This window comes from Nyctibius grandis, chromosome 1, assembly GCF_013368605.1.
Source record: "Nyctibius grandis isolate bNycGra1 chromosome 1, bNycGra1.pri, whole genome shotgun sequence".
Taxonomy (NCBI): domain Eukaryota; kingdom Metazoa; phylum Chordata; class Aves; order Nyctibiiformes; family Nyctibiidae; genus Nyctibius; species Nyctibius grandis.
The window spans coordinates 48,538,932-48,555,962 of record NC_090658.1 but is presented as its reverse complement, the minus strand read 5'-3'; the positions used below and the strand labels follow the sequence as shown (position 1 = coordinate 48,555,962).

Sequence of the window (17,031 nt, the reverse complement as noted above, 5' to 3'; positions counted from 1 at the left end):
GATTTGTCACTCCAAACACTCCTTTGCCAGGCAGATCATAATTAAAACAGAACTTCGCGTGCATTATACAAGAAGAACTGGACATCTTCTCATATCAGTTTAAAAGACCTCCCCATCTATAGTAAATTCTTGAAAAGGAATATAACAGAAAGCATAAGCAGTAATTAATTAAAAAAAGAACACAGATAATTAAATAAAACAGCCTGCGTTCTGATAAGCATTTAAATATCCACCAGTTAAATATCTTATGGGTTCCATGGAAGCCTTCTCTAAGGACTCCATGGTACACTCAACTTTGGTATCAGCTATACAAAAATCCATACTGCCCTGTCTCTCAATAAAGACTTCTTTACCAGACTTAGTAACATCGTAATAACTCAAGGTTACCAAACAGAAAGGAGAAGCAAAGGATATAGCAATTTAAAAAGAAGAAATCAGCACAGGAACGTGAGCCATAAAACATATGCTTCAAAACACCACAATACCATTCAGTGTTGACAAGTCATAGAAGGTGGCAACACTTCAAAAATTGAGTGCTTGATCTGATGCTTGATTATCCAATGTAAAGTGTTATATTTAAACGTACAAGCAATGAAAATGGGAGCAGGAGTATTCTTCATTCATTTAGAAGGTTAAAAATAAAAGAACAAAGAACCAACCCGTAAGGTGACATTAAACAATTACTTCTCAACCATACTTAAAATGATTGGCTTGATGTGCTTTTCAATCAGCTATGAAGTATCTGCCATTAGCCAAAGCCTACAATAAATTGTTCGCAGTATTCCAGAGTTGAAGTAATTGTCCAGCTTTACTTACAGGATGAGAGAAAAACGATATACCACATAGCAGATCAGAACTCTGTGTCATAACCGTTTACTTCAGCCGCTTTTTGATTCCTTGGAAAGAATGCAATTTTCCTACCGCATTGAAAGACTAGGTTTCTCAGATTCCCCCATAGCACTTCTCAGGTCATTAATTTTATATTTTTCAAGCCAACATGGAGTGTGCCTTGACCGGAACATTCTGAGGACATTAATAAAGCTGCAATCTCAGCAGGAAACATAAACCAAAACTATGTTAGAAGAACTAAATCCACACTTCCTACTGATACTTGGCGGAGACTGAAAGAAGATGCCTGAGGATCACTGGGAAATCAGTTCTCTCCTGATGGCTTCCTGCTAATTTCCTAAGGACCACATGATTATCTTTAAAATGAGAAACCAGAAGAGCAGAATGTGCATCCTTTCACATATGCAAATATCATTCTGTTGATCTAGCTGAAGAAGGGATTTTATTGATGTGCCTATTTAGGCACATTTTTGTCATCTCACCTACCCAGTGCTGTGTGTAAGTCCTGCCTAAAATATTTGCAACCACCACACAACAGAGATACTTTCACACCCTCAACTCAACAGCAATCCCAAGCTACCATTTCACCATACCTCACATTCTCATACTAGGATTAAAGATAGAGCATGAAAACACAGTCCTGTCTCTGAAAAAGCAGCAGGCTTTTTGTGTCCTCAGAGCTGAGGGCACTTCACTAGTAACATCTGCCATGTCGAGGGGACACATGTAAATTTGGCATCTTAGTGTCTGTACCACAGCTCAAGGAGTGGGCCATCAAAATGAGAAAATACTTATCTACCTTGTGGCCAGTAACATATCACCCATGGCTTTTCAACTGTGGTAATTAAGCTAGATAGGCAATGCCAGAAAATCAGCCATGCATTAACAAACCTCTCAAGTCATTTTGATGGCCTCAAGCCACAGTGTGCCATTACCCTCTTCTGTTGTTCACAGAATCACAGAATCACAGAATCTTAGGGATTGGAAGGGACCTCGAAAGATCATCTAGTCCAATCCCCCTGCCGGAGCAGGACTGCCTAGACCATATCACACAGGAACGCGTCCAGGTGGGTTTTGAATGCCTCCAGAGAAGGAGACTCCACAACCTCTCTGGGCAGCCTGTTCCAGTGTTCGGTCACCCTCACCATAAAGAAGTTTTTCCTCATATTTATGTGGAACCTCCTGTGTTCCAGCTTGCACCCATTGCCCCTTGTCCTGTCAAGGGATGTCACTGAGAAGAGCCTGGCTCCATCCTCATGACACTTGCCCTTTACATATTTATAAACATTAATGAGGTCACCCGTCAGTCTCCTCTTCTCTAAGCTAAAGAGACCCAGCTCCCTCAGCCTCTCCTCATAAGGGAGATGTTCCACTCCCTTAATCATCTTCGTGGCTCTGCGCTGGACTCTCTCTAGCAGTTCCCTGTCCTTCCTGAACTGAGGGGCCCAGAACTGGACACAATATTCCAGATGCGGCCTCACCAGGGCAGAGTAGACGGGGAGGAGAACCTGTCTTCACCTGCTAACCACACCCCTTCTAATACACCCCAGGATGCCATTGGCCTTCTTGGCCACAAGGGCATATTGCTGGCTCATGGTCATCCTGCTGTCCACTAGGAACCCCAGGTCCCTTTCCCCTACGTGGCTCTCCAACAGGTCTGTCCCCAACTTGTACTGGTACATGGGATTGTTCTTGCCCAGATGCAGGACTCTACACTTGCCCTTGTTTTATTTCATCAAATTTCTCCCCGCCCAACTCTCCAGCCTGTCTAGGTCTCTCTCAATGGCAGCACAGCCTTCCGGCGCATCAGCCACTCCTCCCAGTTTTGTGTCATCAGCGAACTTGCTGACAGTGCACTCTATTCCCTCATCCAAGTCATTAATGAATATATTGAATAGTACTTGTCCCAGTACCAACCCTTGAGGGACTCCACTAGATAAAGGCCTCCAACTGGACTCTGTCCCATTGACCACCACTCTATGGCTTCTTTCCTTCAGCCAGTTCACAATCCACCCCACCACCCGATCATCAGACTGCACTTCCTCAGTTTAGCTGCGAGGATGCTGTGGGAGACTGTGTTAAACACTTTACTGAAATCAAGATAGACCACATTCACTGCTTTACCATCATCTATCCACTGGGTTATGTCCTCATAAAAGGCTATCATCAAGTTGGTTAAGCATGACTTCCCCTTGGTGAAGCCATGTTGACTGCCCCTAATGATCCTCCTATCCTTGATGTGCCTAGAGACAGCACCAAGGACAAGCAGTTCCATTACCTTTCCAGGGATGGAGGTGAGGCTGACCGGTCTATAGTTACCCGGGTCCTCCTTCTTGCCCTTTTTGAAGACTGGAGGAATTATCTGTCCCTTATTAGCTGCAACAGCTGAAGAGTATAAGAATTCCTCCTAAGATCTGTATCAGCATGCAGAACTCAATTATCCCTTTAGCCTCCCATTGGCTTCCTCATTAGAGTAGAAGTCAGTAACCTCCCATTCTTACTTGATGATATTTCTAAATATTTGGCCCTTTGCGGTGATCAACCAATAAAATTGTAAAATATTTGAAGACACCCTCTTTCGTTGGTTTTGCTAGTTCAATCTATCTACACCCAGGGACTTCGTGCTCTTGAATGAGACTGTTCTGCCTCTGATCGCTCAATGTGCCCTCAATGTTCTACTTCGACTTCTGGGAATTTTGTTTCCACTGGTAAGTGAAGTAGGATAGCTGAACTACATCCTTCCTGAAACCATCCTTCTCTTTTATTCAGATTATAATTAAACCTAAAACACATTCTATTTTCCAACATTCTATTTTCTGCTCCTCAAGCATTTCCTTTCACTAACAAAGCTGAAAACCAGTAATAAGTAGTTCTGAGTAGTTTCTCCGTAGTTCCTGAGTACAGAAAACAGCTTGGCTGGGGTAGACAACAACCAACAAATGAAGGCATATCTTCTTGCCAGTGCCATCTAAGGCCAATTCCATTCTAGCCCATGTGACTCATTTCTAACACATCATCACACTTGTGTCAGGTCCTGAAGCAGGGCACACCTCTGGAACATACAAAATAGCCAACCAATATACTTTATCACGATTTAAAAACAGACTAGCAAGCTCAGTTAAATTTTTTGCACATATACATATATACACACCCCTATACAGATATATAGATATGTATATATACACACATTTATATATCTTATAGAGAGTTTTTCTTACAAAATCTCAATACTCTGGCCCCCTTTGAAGAAGTTAAGACTTGCTACTCCTTAATTTATGGGTTTTGCATAAACAAGGCAAAAAGTTTGCTTAACTGATTTGCTCTATATCATATGTTTTGCTGAAGTGACAGAAATAACGGCATTTCAGATGGCAGGAGTTTCAAACAAAACCCCAAAGTCTTGACTGCCTTGTGTACCTACCACGTTCCTCTGGTGGAATCAGCTGTCTCTGATTCTTGACTGAGCTCCTGCCAGTTACAAACACTGGAAAGTAAAACAGCCAGCACCTCCCATGAGCTGAAGTACAAAACCTTAGTGCATACTTGACAAATTTTCATAACTCTTTCACGATGAATCCAATATACTCCCACACACAGAGGGCTCCCCTCGTGGTGAGGTCAGCATCGACTGGACTAACAAGAACACATGGCAGCATGTCACATACATGCCTCTTCTGTTTTTTTTATTTTCCTTAGGTTGTTTTCATTAATAACACTTAGGGATTCAAACCCAAAACCTCTCTCAGTCAACAAACTTATTGCCAAGGAATTCAGTGTCTTTTGCAGACTTTCTCATGGGCCCATTGAGAGTCAGGAGCAGAATTAAGAAGCAACGTTCCCACTCAAAGAACCATGGACATCTCATGAAAGAATGTAGATATTTTCATACACATGCATTTTTCCTTCTATTTCTAATAATTTCTTCCTTGACAGCTTTTCTCCCAACTTAAAACAGGCTCAGAGTTATAAACTTCAGCAATAAGAACTAAAATAGTAGCCTAGAGTAGAAACAGAATCTCAATATAGCTGACAAATATAGTATTATTACCACCAAAAAGCAACTGAATTTTCTTTTTGTTTTTTAAATAAGATTCTTTTACCATTTCAGAGGTATTTGTTGCATGGTTTTAGGACAATACAACACCATTGAAATTTCTCATTTTCAGAGTCAACTGAACAATATTAATGAGGTAAAAAGCCTTACTTGACTGGCTCCTCTGGCATCCTTTTTTACGCAGAACATCCTCTATTGAAGTATCAAAGATTAATTGAATATTTTGCAAAAGACCCTGTAGCAATAATAATAATAAAAAAAATTAAAAACCAGTTAGATCAATTTAGGATTAACCAATAAGTTCTCTGCCTCAAACCCATGCTACTGACTCAATTTAGCCGTAAGTAAATACATAAAAAACAGTCTACAAGGTATTCAACCTGACACACACTGGAAAAAAAGATCTGTTGATAGTTTTGTTACATACAATTTCAATACTATAAGCAACAAAATCAGGTATGCTCTGAAATAGGTCATAAAAACCAGTCATTAATCAGCAATGAGCTCAAATCTCCATTTCCGTAGAGCACATTTTAGATTGTAGTTCTATGAGGCATTCGTCACAAGGTCAAAGCCCACTTTTGAAGTTCCTGCCCTATCGTACTTCCATCCTTAGCCAATCATTCCCATGCACCATACTCCACTGTCTCCTCAATTGTGCTGGCACTACCTTGAGACAACACTATAAAACCAGACCAGTATCTGTTTCACTTTAAAAAAAAAATCTCAAAAAAGAAAAAGATTACTTTAAAAACAGATTACTTCAGAGACCCACCTAACAGTACAGCTCCAAAACCAGTTCTATAAGCACAATTGATGGGCTAGGAAGGGAGGCAGGAATGGAGAGGCTGTGGGGAAGACCTTCTGGCCTTCCTGCCAAAACTGGTCACCCTATTGAACCACACTCCAGCATGTCACACTCTGGCTGACAACTAGATGGCACAACAGGATGAGAAAGAAAGGGCTTTTCAAATTTTTGAAGCCATGAGTTTAAGTTTTATTTCAGCTATGAGTGAAAAGAAGCCACCCTTAAAGCACCTGGGCCAGATCACATCATTGTATGAGATAAGAAGAAATTTTCATTTTATAGGAAAACCAGAAAGTCTCTAATTGTTTCCTTTTAAAACAAAAGAGAAACAATAAATGTATTCCACAACAAGAAAAAAAAAAATCTCATTTCAGGACTGATCAAAACATTTTGTTCTATTTTTTTTTCAAATTTTTCTTTTTTTGTTATTTAAATTGAAACAAAGTTTATTCAGAATGGCAAACCAAGATCTGTTAGGGGATAGGCCAACACCACACGTTTCAGCTCCATTAAAAATTCCTTCTTTCTTCCGTCTTTGTTTTTCAAATAAAATTTGACAAATATTGACAGGTTCCTATGACTTGAACAGATATATTTCAACAGAAAAATAGGTCTTCAAGAAATTTCCAAAGAATTCTACAAATCACCACAAAAATGCAACTGTTCAGAAGTCTTAAATCTGGAAAAGAAAGTGGATGCCCTTATAGGAAAGCCCTTAAACTGGTTTTGTGCACTTTTCCTGTCCTTAGACTTTGCTTTACCAGTTCTTTTTTTTTCAGGAACCCCCAAATGCACACAACATGGATCCAGCAATAAATAAACTCTGGGGAAATTCTGCTTGGGAACACCTATGACCCCACCAAATCCAAGAGGCACTGGGAGAACAAAACTACACCTATTGCATCTTCTCAAACTAGTTGCAGCTATGTTCTTACCTCACCAGTGACCCAAGCTCCTCCAGGTTACCTACCCTGAAATGATTCTCCCGAACGGACCCTTTTGCCACATACATTCTGCTGTTCTCTGCTTTCAGTTGCTCATAGAAAGGCTCCTCCAGGATGAAGCTGTCAATAAGGTCACAGCCAACATACAGGTTGTAGTTCTCCCCTGTTATTTGCACGGTGAGGTTCTTCCACTGTGAGTCAGCAAGGTCCACGTCTTCCAGGGAAATCACGTTCTGGAAGCCATCCACCCAATAGATAAGGTCCAGGGTGTTGGCCCGGCCATTGGAAATGATCTCAAACTGCCTCTCACTGATGCCAGGACCCTCTAAAGCAAGGATAGTGCCTCTAGATTGCCTGTCCTGTCTCAGGGTGGCTGAAAGGATAAAGCCTTCATTTTGCCGTATGAGTTTGACAATCTTTTTTAATTTCTCTGGTTTACATGGAGGTATATGGTCAAATCGAATGAAACGATATGCTGGGATAGCAGGGTCTGGACCCCGAAACAATTTTGCTCCAACTGTCTTTCGGTTTATGTTACTGATTTGAAGTAAATCAAAAGTAGTCTCCTCTTCCTTGTCACCATCTGAAAAAGTTAACAGTGTGTGACAATGTGTCTACAAAAAGTGTTATAAGAAAGACAACTCTGCCCACTATACTTAGTAACTGCAATTATATGACAAACGTGAAGATCAGCAGAGTAAATCCAGTACTTTCCTACATCCACAAACAGAACCGTTACTACTAGCATGCAAGTGAATCGTATTTTCCATTTGTCATTTCCATTTACGTGACAACAGTCGCCTTCTCTGTGTGTAGGTATAAATATGTTTGATTATATAACTAAACATATGGCCATATATTTTAGAGCACTATATAATACACACTTGTATATATATACATGCTGTATGTTCATATATATGCCTATGCATGGATGCACGTAACAATGCAATCATTAAATACTTTTTTTATATATGAATGGATAAAGAAGTTGAGCCAACTTATATACTTTGAATGCCAGCTAATAAAAATCAAATTATGAGAAGCCATGTGGCCACAGGACAACAGGAAGCAAGAGATTTACTTTTTAAAGATTCAGGCCAAGAGGTCAGATGTAAATGAGGGCCTGGCACTGTGCCATTTTACATCCTACTTATATTTGGTCTGTAGAGGTCTACTTTTCCACCTCTATCCTGTTAAAACATTCACCCCACTCAATGATTCTGTTTATGTTACTTTCACCGTACCTTTCCACTGCAGAGGAAAGTATAATAGCAATTATTTCTAAGATTATATAGATTTTGATCACTGATTTCTAAAGAAAACAATTTTTTGGTATTTATTGGGGAATCTTCATTTAACAGTAGTAAGATATATCTACCAAAAAAACCCACCAGCGACTACTATTCCAGGCACTTCTAAAAAAATCATATACAATTACTTTGCCCACTGTAGCTCAGCTAAGCCAATTTTTACACCAACTTTTAGCTTTGGTAGTTACTCTATAACTAGTTAAGAAGTGTCACAACTTACCCTGAGCATTTGAGGAAACCCACAGGGTTATCAACACAGCAACCCACAACAGCCCACTCCTCTTCAGCATAACTCCTATGAATAAATTAGAATGTAGTAAGTATTAAGGAAATAATATTTATCAACTACAAATATTTTCATTTATCTCATGAAATGCCATAAACAGAACTCTCATTATAAGCAACTATACATATAAAATCAGAATTTCTATCTTGTCTGATTCTTGTAATACTTATTCTGGGGTTATTCTTGATGCTAGAAGTAAAACATGACATCCAGTGAAGGGAATAGGAATTCTTGACAATATAGCTCCTTTTTATGCAAATGTCCCTAATTATAAAAAGGAAAGACAGAAAATACATACTGTTGTTTTCTCCACTATTTTTCTTTAGCTGGCATAGAGATCACATGACACTACACAAGATACAGCATATTAGTAGCTGCATCTTTACTTTGGAGCATGACGTTCAGCTGAAATTCCTTGCAGGATAATGGGATCTCAGTAGATGCTGGTTCTGAGCACTATCGGTACTTTTCAGTATTATTTTCAGTGTCATCATATAAACTCCTCTCTCTTTCTTATATATGTCTATATCTCATTTACCCACTCTTACAATTCTCTGTACCCAAGAGCCAAGTCCATAGCTGGATAAAGTCACTTTTAACGTGATGCTATTTTTGCCCTGCAGCACTATGCAGTTATAAGCCACACAATTGCATCTCCATATGTGTGTGCACTCGCAATGAACGGAGCCGACTGCGCTCACTGGAAGGCGTAGACATTCGTTTTCCTGGATACAGCCGTATCACTTCAACACTGTGCTAACTCCGCACATTTTTGGAAGGACTCAGGGATGCCACCTTTTCCTGCCAATATTTTCTTTTCTTCCTTATTATCTGTCACCCCGAGGTACCGCCGCTAACACCAATTACCGGCAAACTCTAGGAAGCCTCCTCCACCTCTCCAACCCAGCGCCTGCCCCGTGGGACCCTGCCCCGACGGCTACGGCGCAGCCCCGCCGGCGCGGCGCGCACGGCTGCGGGCAGGACCGCCGACAGCGCCCGGCGCCGCGGGCCGGCGCCGCACACCGCCTCCGGCGAGCATTCCTCGGGGCAGGTCCCTTCATCTTTCACCCCGCGTACCCGCGGGGTCGGCAGCGCGGGGCGCCGAAACGGCTGCCCACTGCGAGCTCCCGCTGAGCGGCCGGAGCAGCCCCCGTCTCCCCCCCTCCCCACGACCCCGCCGGGCAGCAGACGTTCCGCGGAGGGGGCTTCACGGTGGGGCACGGCGCCTTCCCGCCTTGCGCCTCACCTGGCATGGGGGGAGCCGACGGCGGGCTGAGGCTCTGCCGGGGCGATGCCGGTGGGGAGCGGACCGCGGTACCCTGGCTCCGTCGCAAGTCCCTCCGCGGCCCCGCGCCCCGCGCCGCCCCCTTTATGGGCTGCGGGCCGGGCCCCGCTGTCAATCAGCGGCGCCGGGGCGCGCCCCCGGCTCGCCCCTCCGCGGTGGTGACACAACCCCCCCGCCGCCCCCTCCCCACCGGGTGGCCCGCGCTCGCCTACCTGCCAGGCCATCCCGGGCCCGGGCCCTCCCCTGCACCGCCCCGCCACGGCACGACCGCCCTCCGCGGGCGGTGCAGGGGCGGTGCGGGAGGCGGGCCGGGGGCTGGGACCTCCCCGCAGGGAGCGGAGCGGCGCGGAGGGGCGGGGAGAGGAGGCCGGGAGCTCCCGTCGTGCCCCTTCCTTGTACGTTTCGCGGGGGGACGAGTGCGGGCGCCCCGGCGCGGCAGAGCTCCCGGGAGGCGGCGCCAGGCCCCAGCAGCGGGGCTCCATGCGCGGCCGGGACCCGCCGCCGGGGCCTCCCGGCCCCAGTCCCCGCGGGCGGGGAGCGCGGCACCGGCCCCTCCGGCCTGGCCCGGCCCGGCCCGGCCCGGCCGGAGGCTTCGCGGAACCTCACCGGCTGAGAGCTCGGTGCTGCTGCCGCCACTGCGGCAAAACTCAGCCTTCCCGAGCACCGAATCCTCTCATTTTTATCCACTTTATTTTTAAGCGAGACATGCCTCAGTCACCTTCCCCCGCTCCGTTTGTAATGTGCTTATTGGAGCAGCTTCTCAAGTGAGCCCCAGCACCCTGGTCCCTCTTTCCTCCCCAGGATGCAGCACCATCCCCTTTGATCTCAATGAAGGCACAGTGGGATTCTCTTAGGCATGCTCCTGTCGGAGGGAGCCTTGCCTCGGGCTAATGAAAGCAAGAAATTTCACTCTTATTCTACCGCCAGTCTCTTTGGGAGGACTGGAAAGTATCTCCACAAGCAAGGGCTCTAGTCCCAGCGCTTGGACTAGCGGGTCGCCATGCTGAGGAGCAGCCAGTGTGGCTGAAGGCACCATGCTCCATGTGGAGCAGGAGAGTGGAACCTTACAATGGGTCCACAGAACCTGCCCTCACACTCGGAAACATTTCAGAAGTCAAACAAGAAGACCAGGATCCCTGCTGCTGAGGCCCAAACTGGGGTTGCAGAATATCGGTGGAAGGATCCTGCAGCTGATGAGAAAAGGCATGGTTTTCGCTGAGTTGCCTGCAGAATCCAAGAAATGGAGCCTTGTCAAAAGTACAGCTAGACAAACACCACAAATGTTTAAAAAAAAAAAAAAAGATAAAAAAACAGCATAGGAAGTCATCAACTTTGCTCGTGACAATTTGAAATTCCAGTAGAAAAAGGTGTTGATGTTTTGGAACTTGGAAGACTTCAAAAGGCTCAATCTGTCACTAGAGCAGAAAAAGCCAATGCAAGCATTGCTGCCTTCCCTGGAAGGCCATGGAATCTTCTTCCAAACTGGCTGGCCTTGAACTTGCAGGGTAGCAGGAGCCAAGGAGCTTTCCCCTTTCTCACAGGGTCCAGGGGACTGAGCCAAGCTAGGAGGGAGAGGGCTTTTTTGTCTTCTTAAGACATGTGGTTTTCAGTTTTGCAAAACCTCAAGAATTTTAAAAAATAGCTAATGAAGTTCACAAAACCTCAAATTCTACTGAGTTTACTCATTCCCCACACTATATTAAGAAATAGTCTTTATATCTATATATGTAGCTGTATAGTGTGTTTTCTACAAGACTTTGAACAGCACTGGCACAACTCTCATCAGGAAGCTGCTCTGGGTTTACAGTTGGAGAGGGCAGCAAACTGTTTGAGAGACCTAGCAGGTATCTTTGAGATAGTGCGATTTACTATCAGTACATTCATATACAAACACTTTTTACAGTGGAAATTTTTAAGTCAGTAAAAGGACAGTGCAAAGTAAAGAGACAAATTTTATTGTGATTGCTTTTAACCAGCTACCTCATAACAAAACTCTTCTTTCCATCTCTGTGGGCGTTGCAGGAATGAAGGATTGATAGCATATTGTTTCAAGCTGAGTGATTTATATATAGGATGATGACCTTTGAGAAGACAGATTTGGTTCTGTTCTTTCCACAACTGTGAAAATGCTCACTGCTCATTTTCCCCGGCCACCTTGGAAGAGGTAAACATCCTCTTCTTTCCCAGATTCCTGACAGAAAGACTCACAAGAACGAATGCGCGCTCTGCTTTCCCCAGCTAGCCAATGTACACACACAAGCATTGGAATTATGTTCACGTTTCTCAGTCTATCTGCTTTTTTAGTACAAGGTGAAAGTGAACAACAGTAATTAGATAATAAAGTAAGATTTACTAACATTTAGGAATGCTAGTGAGGTAACTAGTTCTCATACTAGTGGTTTTCTGTAGTGTTTTACCTTTCACTGCGTTTTGCTTCTAACTGGCATATCAGGTATGGACACAGGTCCTTAACTTCTCATTTCCTTATGCACCTCCCTTTGCCTTTTTCAGTCTACTGTTGAGTTTTTGCTTTTTTTCCCTTCTGCACCAACCCTGGGGCATTTCCATTTTGGATCATGTGGCCATTGTGCAAGGCAACATGCATTACTGAAAATCGCTGGGGAATGTCAAGATTCTGGTACGGCATTATATCAGAGAGGACTGTGATTTGATGATTCTCCACCAAATAATCCTTGCTTTTGCCTAGGAGTTTATCACTGACATTCTGACTTAGCTTAGCTTGGGGCAAGACTTGAAGTCTCCTACATTAGAAGAAATCCCACTAAAGAAGTTGAACACGCTATACATACTAGAAATTTTTTTTGACTGCTTTTCTCATAAAATTGAAGCCACTGTGGCATGATGCCAGAAGACAAATTCCATGAGTTTTGCTGGGTGAAATCCTGATTGTCTTTTTTTTCTTTTCCCACAAAAGCATCCACACTAATCGAAATGGATCTAATTGCATGAATATGATAAGGAGTCCTTCAGGTCTTATCCTGTAGTCCTGGATGTTCACCTGATGCTGATAAACATTCTTTCTGAAATGCTGTCCACAGGCATGAAGAATTTTTCAGTTTTTAATCCTGTGGTGAGGTTTGATTTTCATGATTCACTATATCTTTAATATCTCTTCAGAGGGTTCTAGACAGGCTGGATCGATGGGCCAAGGCCAATTGTATGAGGTTCAAACAGGGCTAAGTGCCGGGTCCTGCACTTGGGGCACAACAACCCCATGCACCACTACAGGCTTGGGGAAGAGTGGCTGGAAAGCTGCCCAGTGGAAAAGGACCTGGGGATGTTGATCGATGGCCGTCTGAACATGAGGCAGCAGTGTGCCCAGGTGGCCAAGAAGGCCAACAGCATCCTGGCTTGCATCAGAAATAGTGTGGCCAGCAGGACTAGGGAAGTGATCGTCCCCCTGTACTCGACACTGGTGAGGCCGCACCTTGAATACTGTGTTCAGTTTTGGGCCCCTCTCTACAGGAAAGACATTGAGGTGCTGGAGCGTGTCCAAAGAAGGGCAACAAAGCTGGTGAAGGGTCTAGAGCACAAGTCTTATGAGGAGCGGCTGAGGGAACTGGGGTTGTTTAGCCTGGAGAAAAGGAGGCTGAGGGGAGACCTTATCACTCTCTACAACTAAAGCGTTTGACACAGTCTCCCACAGCATCCTCACAGCTAAACTGAGGAAGTGTGGTCTGGATGATCGGGTAGTGAGGTGGATTGTGAACTGGCTGAAGGAAAGAAGCCAGAGAGTGGTGGTCAATGGGACAGAGTCCAGTTGGAGGCCTGTATCGAGTGGAGTCCCTCAAGGGTCGGTACTGGGACAAGTACTATTCAATATATTCATTAATGACTTGGATGAGGGAATAGAGTGCACTGTCAGCAAGTTCGCTGATGACACAAAACTGGGAGGAGTGGCTGACACACCGGAAGTCTGTGCTGCCATTGAGAGAGACCTGGACAGGCTGGAGAGTTGGGCAGGGAGAAATTTAATTTAATGAAATATAACAAGGGCAAGTGTAGAGTCCTGCATCTGGGCAAGAACAATCCCATGTACCAGTACAAGTTGGGGACAGACCTGTTGGAGAGCCACGTAGGGGAAAGGGACCTGGGGTTCCTAGTGGACAGCAAGATGACCATGAGCCAGCAATATGCCCTTGTGGCCAAGAAGGCCAATGGCATCCTGGGGTATATTAGAAGGGGCGTGGTTAGTAGGTGAAGACAGGTTCTCCTCCCCCTCTACTCTGCCCTGGTGAGGCCGCATCTGGAATATTGTGTCCAGTTCTGGGCCCCTCAGTTCAGGAAGGACAGGGAACTGCTAGAGAGAGTCCAGCGCAGAGCCACAAAGATGATTAAGGGAGCGGAACATCTCCCTTATGAGGAGAGGCTGAGGGAGCTGGGTCTCTTTAGCTTAGAGAAGAGGAGACTGAGGGGTGACCTCATTAATGTTTATAAATATGTAAAGGGCAAGTGTCATGAGGATGGAGCCAGGCTCTTCTCAGTGACATCCCTTGACAGGACAAGGGGCAATGAGTGCAAGCTGGAACACAGGAGGTTCCACATAAATATGAGGAAAAACTTCTTTACAGTGAGGATAACTGAACACTGGAACAGGCTGCCCAGAGAGGTTGTGGAGTCTCCTTCTCTGGAGACATTCAAAACCCACCTGGACACCTTCCTGTGTGACGTGATCTAGGTAATCCTGCTCCGGCAGGGGGATTGGACTAGATGATCTTTCGAGGTCCCTTCCAATCCCTAAGATTCTGTGATTCTGTGATTCTGTGATACCACTACCTGAAAGGAGATTGTAGCGAAGCAGGTGTTGGTCTCTTCTCCCAAGTAACAAAAGATAGGATAAGAGGAAACGGCCTCAAGTTGCGCCATGGGAGGTTTAGATTGGATATCAGGAAAAATTTCTTCACCGAAACGGTTATCAACATTGGAACAGTCTGCCCAGGGAAGTGATCAAGTCACCGTCCCTGGAGGTGTTTAAAAGATGAGTAGATGTGGTGCTTAGGGACATGGTTTATTTGGCAGCATTAGTTTAACAGTTGGACTTGATGATCTTAAAGGTCTTTTCCAACCAAAACAATTCTATGATTCTATAACAGAGTTCAGAAACTGAAACAGATTACTTCAGGTTAGCATGTGACTCGGCCAGTCAGTTTTTTGAATGAGCTTGTAGTGATAGGGAGAGAGACCTGAGCGGTTCCTTAGACAACGTGTTGTAAGTATTCCAGCTAAATGCAGATTTTGAATACTGGAATAGATTACACAAGGGACAGTGAATTCATCTATGATGTGGGAGAAAGTTATTTTTGACAAAGCTTTATGTATGCTTTAATTTACGTTCTGATGCATAAGTAATCAGAAAAAATGGGCATCATAATCAGGTACTTAGTTTTCCGTTATCTGATTCAGGGGGAGAAGTGTTTTATTTTCAACCTTCCTTAAATAATTTCCAGGTATAAAACATATCCAGATACAAATGCTAACACGTTCTGTCAGAACAAATGGCCGTGGGCTGTACAAGTACCAGGTGGTATACTTTTATGATAATCTTGTAAAAGAGGGAAATCTTGCTACCACCCATTTACAAACCTTGTCTGTACTTAGCAAAGTGCTTATAATTAAAGGCTTGTTCAGTGCTGTTGGCAGGAGAACTTTGAGTTTAAAGCTAAGCACATGTTTAAGTGTTTTGCTAAATTGGTTCCTACGTGATTTAACTGGTGTCACACAATAACTTACAGAAAGAGCCATAAGTGGAGCCCTAGACGTCTAACTCACGGTCGGAAACTTTAATCTGGAAACTGTTTTTCCCCTGTCCTTACAGTACATATGACAAAACAAATATCCATCTACAAACAGTTAAATGTGTCCTTAACCGTTTCACAGAATTTTTATATTCTTTCTCCACATGTGAGCTGCTGAACATGTTAGGGCTGCCAAATATTTTCAGGCTCCAAAAAGGAACATTCCCCTACCAAGTGCAATGCAAGTGAGCACTGAAAATGCTCAGTAAATACCACGTTGTTGCTCTGGTTTCCAAACACCCCCTTTACTAGATTCAGAACAGATTTACTACCCAAAAAGCTCCTGCTTTTACTACAATTTTTTTACATAGTTTCACATTCTATCACAAAAGTATTGATATTTTCACTTATAACAGGAAAAGAATACATCACTGCAGCACTGACTTTTATACAGCTAAGACTATCCTTATTATCCAGGCTGTAATATTATAATTTTTATTTTATTTGCACTACTGTGCTTTCTGGACGTCAAATGGAATTTGGTCTTGTCACGGTTTAAAGCTGGGCCGGCTATTAAACCTGTGGCAGACACTCTCTCTTAACCCTCCGCCCCGCCCCGAAGGGAAGGGGAAAGGGAAAAGGGAGAGAGACTTACGGGTTGGAAAGTTAAAACAGTTTTAATAAACTATAATAATGAAAAAGAGTATAATAGTAATAATCAAATATATATATAAATATATACAAATATATATACAAAACCAAAATCGAGCTCCCCCTATGTCGGCCACATCACCACCGGCACTGCAGGGCAGGCTCCAGGAAGGCCCAGGCTGGGCCCAGCGACGGTCGAGAGCTGGATTCAGGGATGCACGGATCGGGATCGGGGGCAGCAGGAAAACGGACAGAGTCCTCTTCGGACACCGGCCATAGCAGAAAGAGAGCGAGACCCTCGTGATCCCCCTGCTTTATACTGAGAATGACGTGTATGGGATGGAATACCCTCGCTGGTCAATTTTGGGTCACCTGCCCTGTCCGCTCCTCCCTGCAGGTGCGACCCTTCTATGGCTGCTCACTTGTAATTAGTGAGGAATTTAGCAGTGACCTTGGTTTCTCTAAGAATAAGTACAGCAAGAGCCTTTCTGCATAATATCCCTACCGGTGCCTCAGCGATAACTATAAACTTCGAGCATTATCAGTCCTAGAAGCAGACGCTGTCTGCAAAACATGCAGTTAGTGTCAGAGAGTTCAGTTACTTAGAAGAGACTTAGCTGAAAGTAAAAATCATTGAAAGGAAAATTGGTCTGGTTTAGGCCAAACCAGGACAGGTCTGTTGTGTTTACGTATGTTCAAAGATAGCCCAAATTTCAAAGCTTTTAGATGGTTTGGATTCCATCCTTATTTAGAAGTAAAACATACTGAAGCTGATAGTAGTTTTATCTGAGGAGCAAGTGAATACAACTAAAATGATAACTTCAGTGGTCCAGCTGGATTATAAAAGTTGTTCAGGGGACCAGATGCCATTCATTTCAGGAGGAAGTAGAGCCAAACTGCGTTTGAAGGCTTGGGCCTAGGTTCTTTTCACTTATTTAGATGAAATAAAATACCAAACACTTACTGAGGGCTTAACAAGTTTTAGCAAATGTTTGAATGATCTCAGTCTAAAAATAATTTTTTATTGCAGTGAGACCCACATTTGTGTTTCACCAGAATCGTTCCGGGTCCTTGTCTTACCCACACAA

The 17,031-nt window shown here is 44.0% G+C and overlaps 1 protein-coding gene across 2 annotated transcripts in view; it reads right to left on the bottom strand.

Annotated features, from left to right (window-relative positions):
• Nucleotides 1-9,544, bottom strand: part of THBS2 (thrombospondin 2) — a 37,492-nt gene extending 27,948 nt beyond the window's left edge. For both annotated transcript variants that reach the window (XM_068398718.1, XM_068398806.1), the window contains exons 1-4: nt 9,498-9,544; nt 8,186-8,260; nt 6,682-7,238; nt 5,054-5,138 (exon numbers count right to left, since the gene is read on the bottom strand). In XM_068398718.1, the coding sequence (XP_068254819.1) occupies nt 5,054-5,138; nt 6,682-7,238; nt 8,186-8,260; nt 9,498-9,504 (724 nt within the window). In that variant the 5' untranslated portion in view covers nt 9,505-9,544. The remainder of the gene's footprint in view (nt 1-5,053; nt 5,139-6,681; nt 7,239-8,185; nt 8,261-9,497) is intronic.
• Between the last annotated feature and the right edge of the window lie 7,487 nt (nt 9,545-17,031).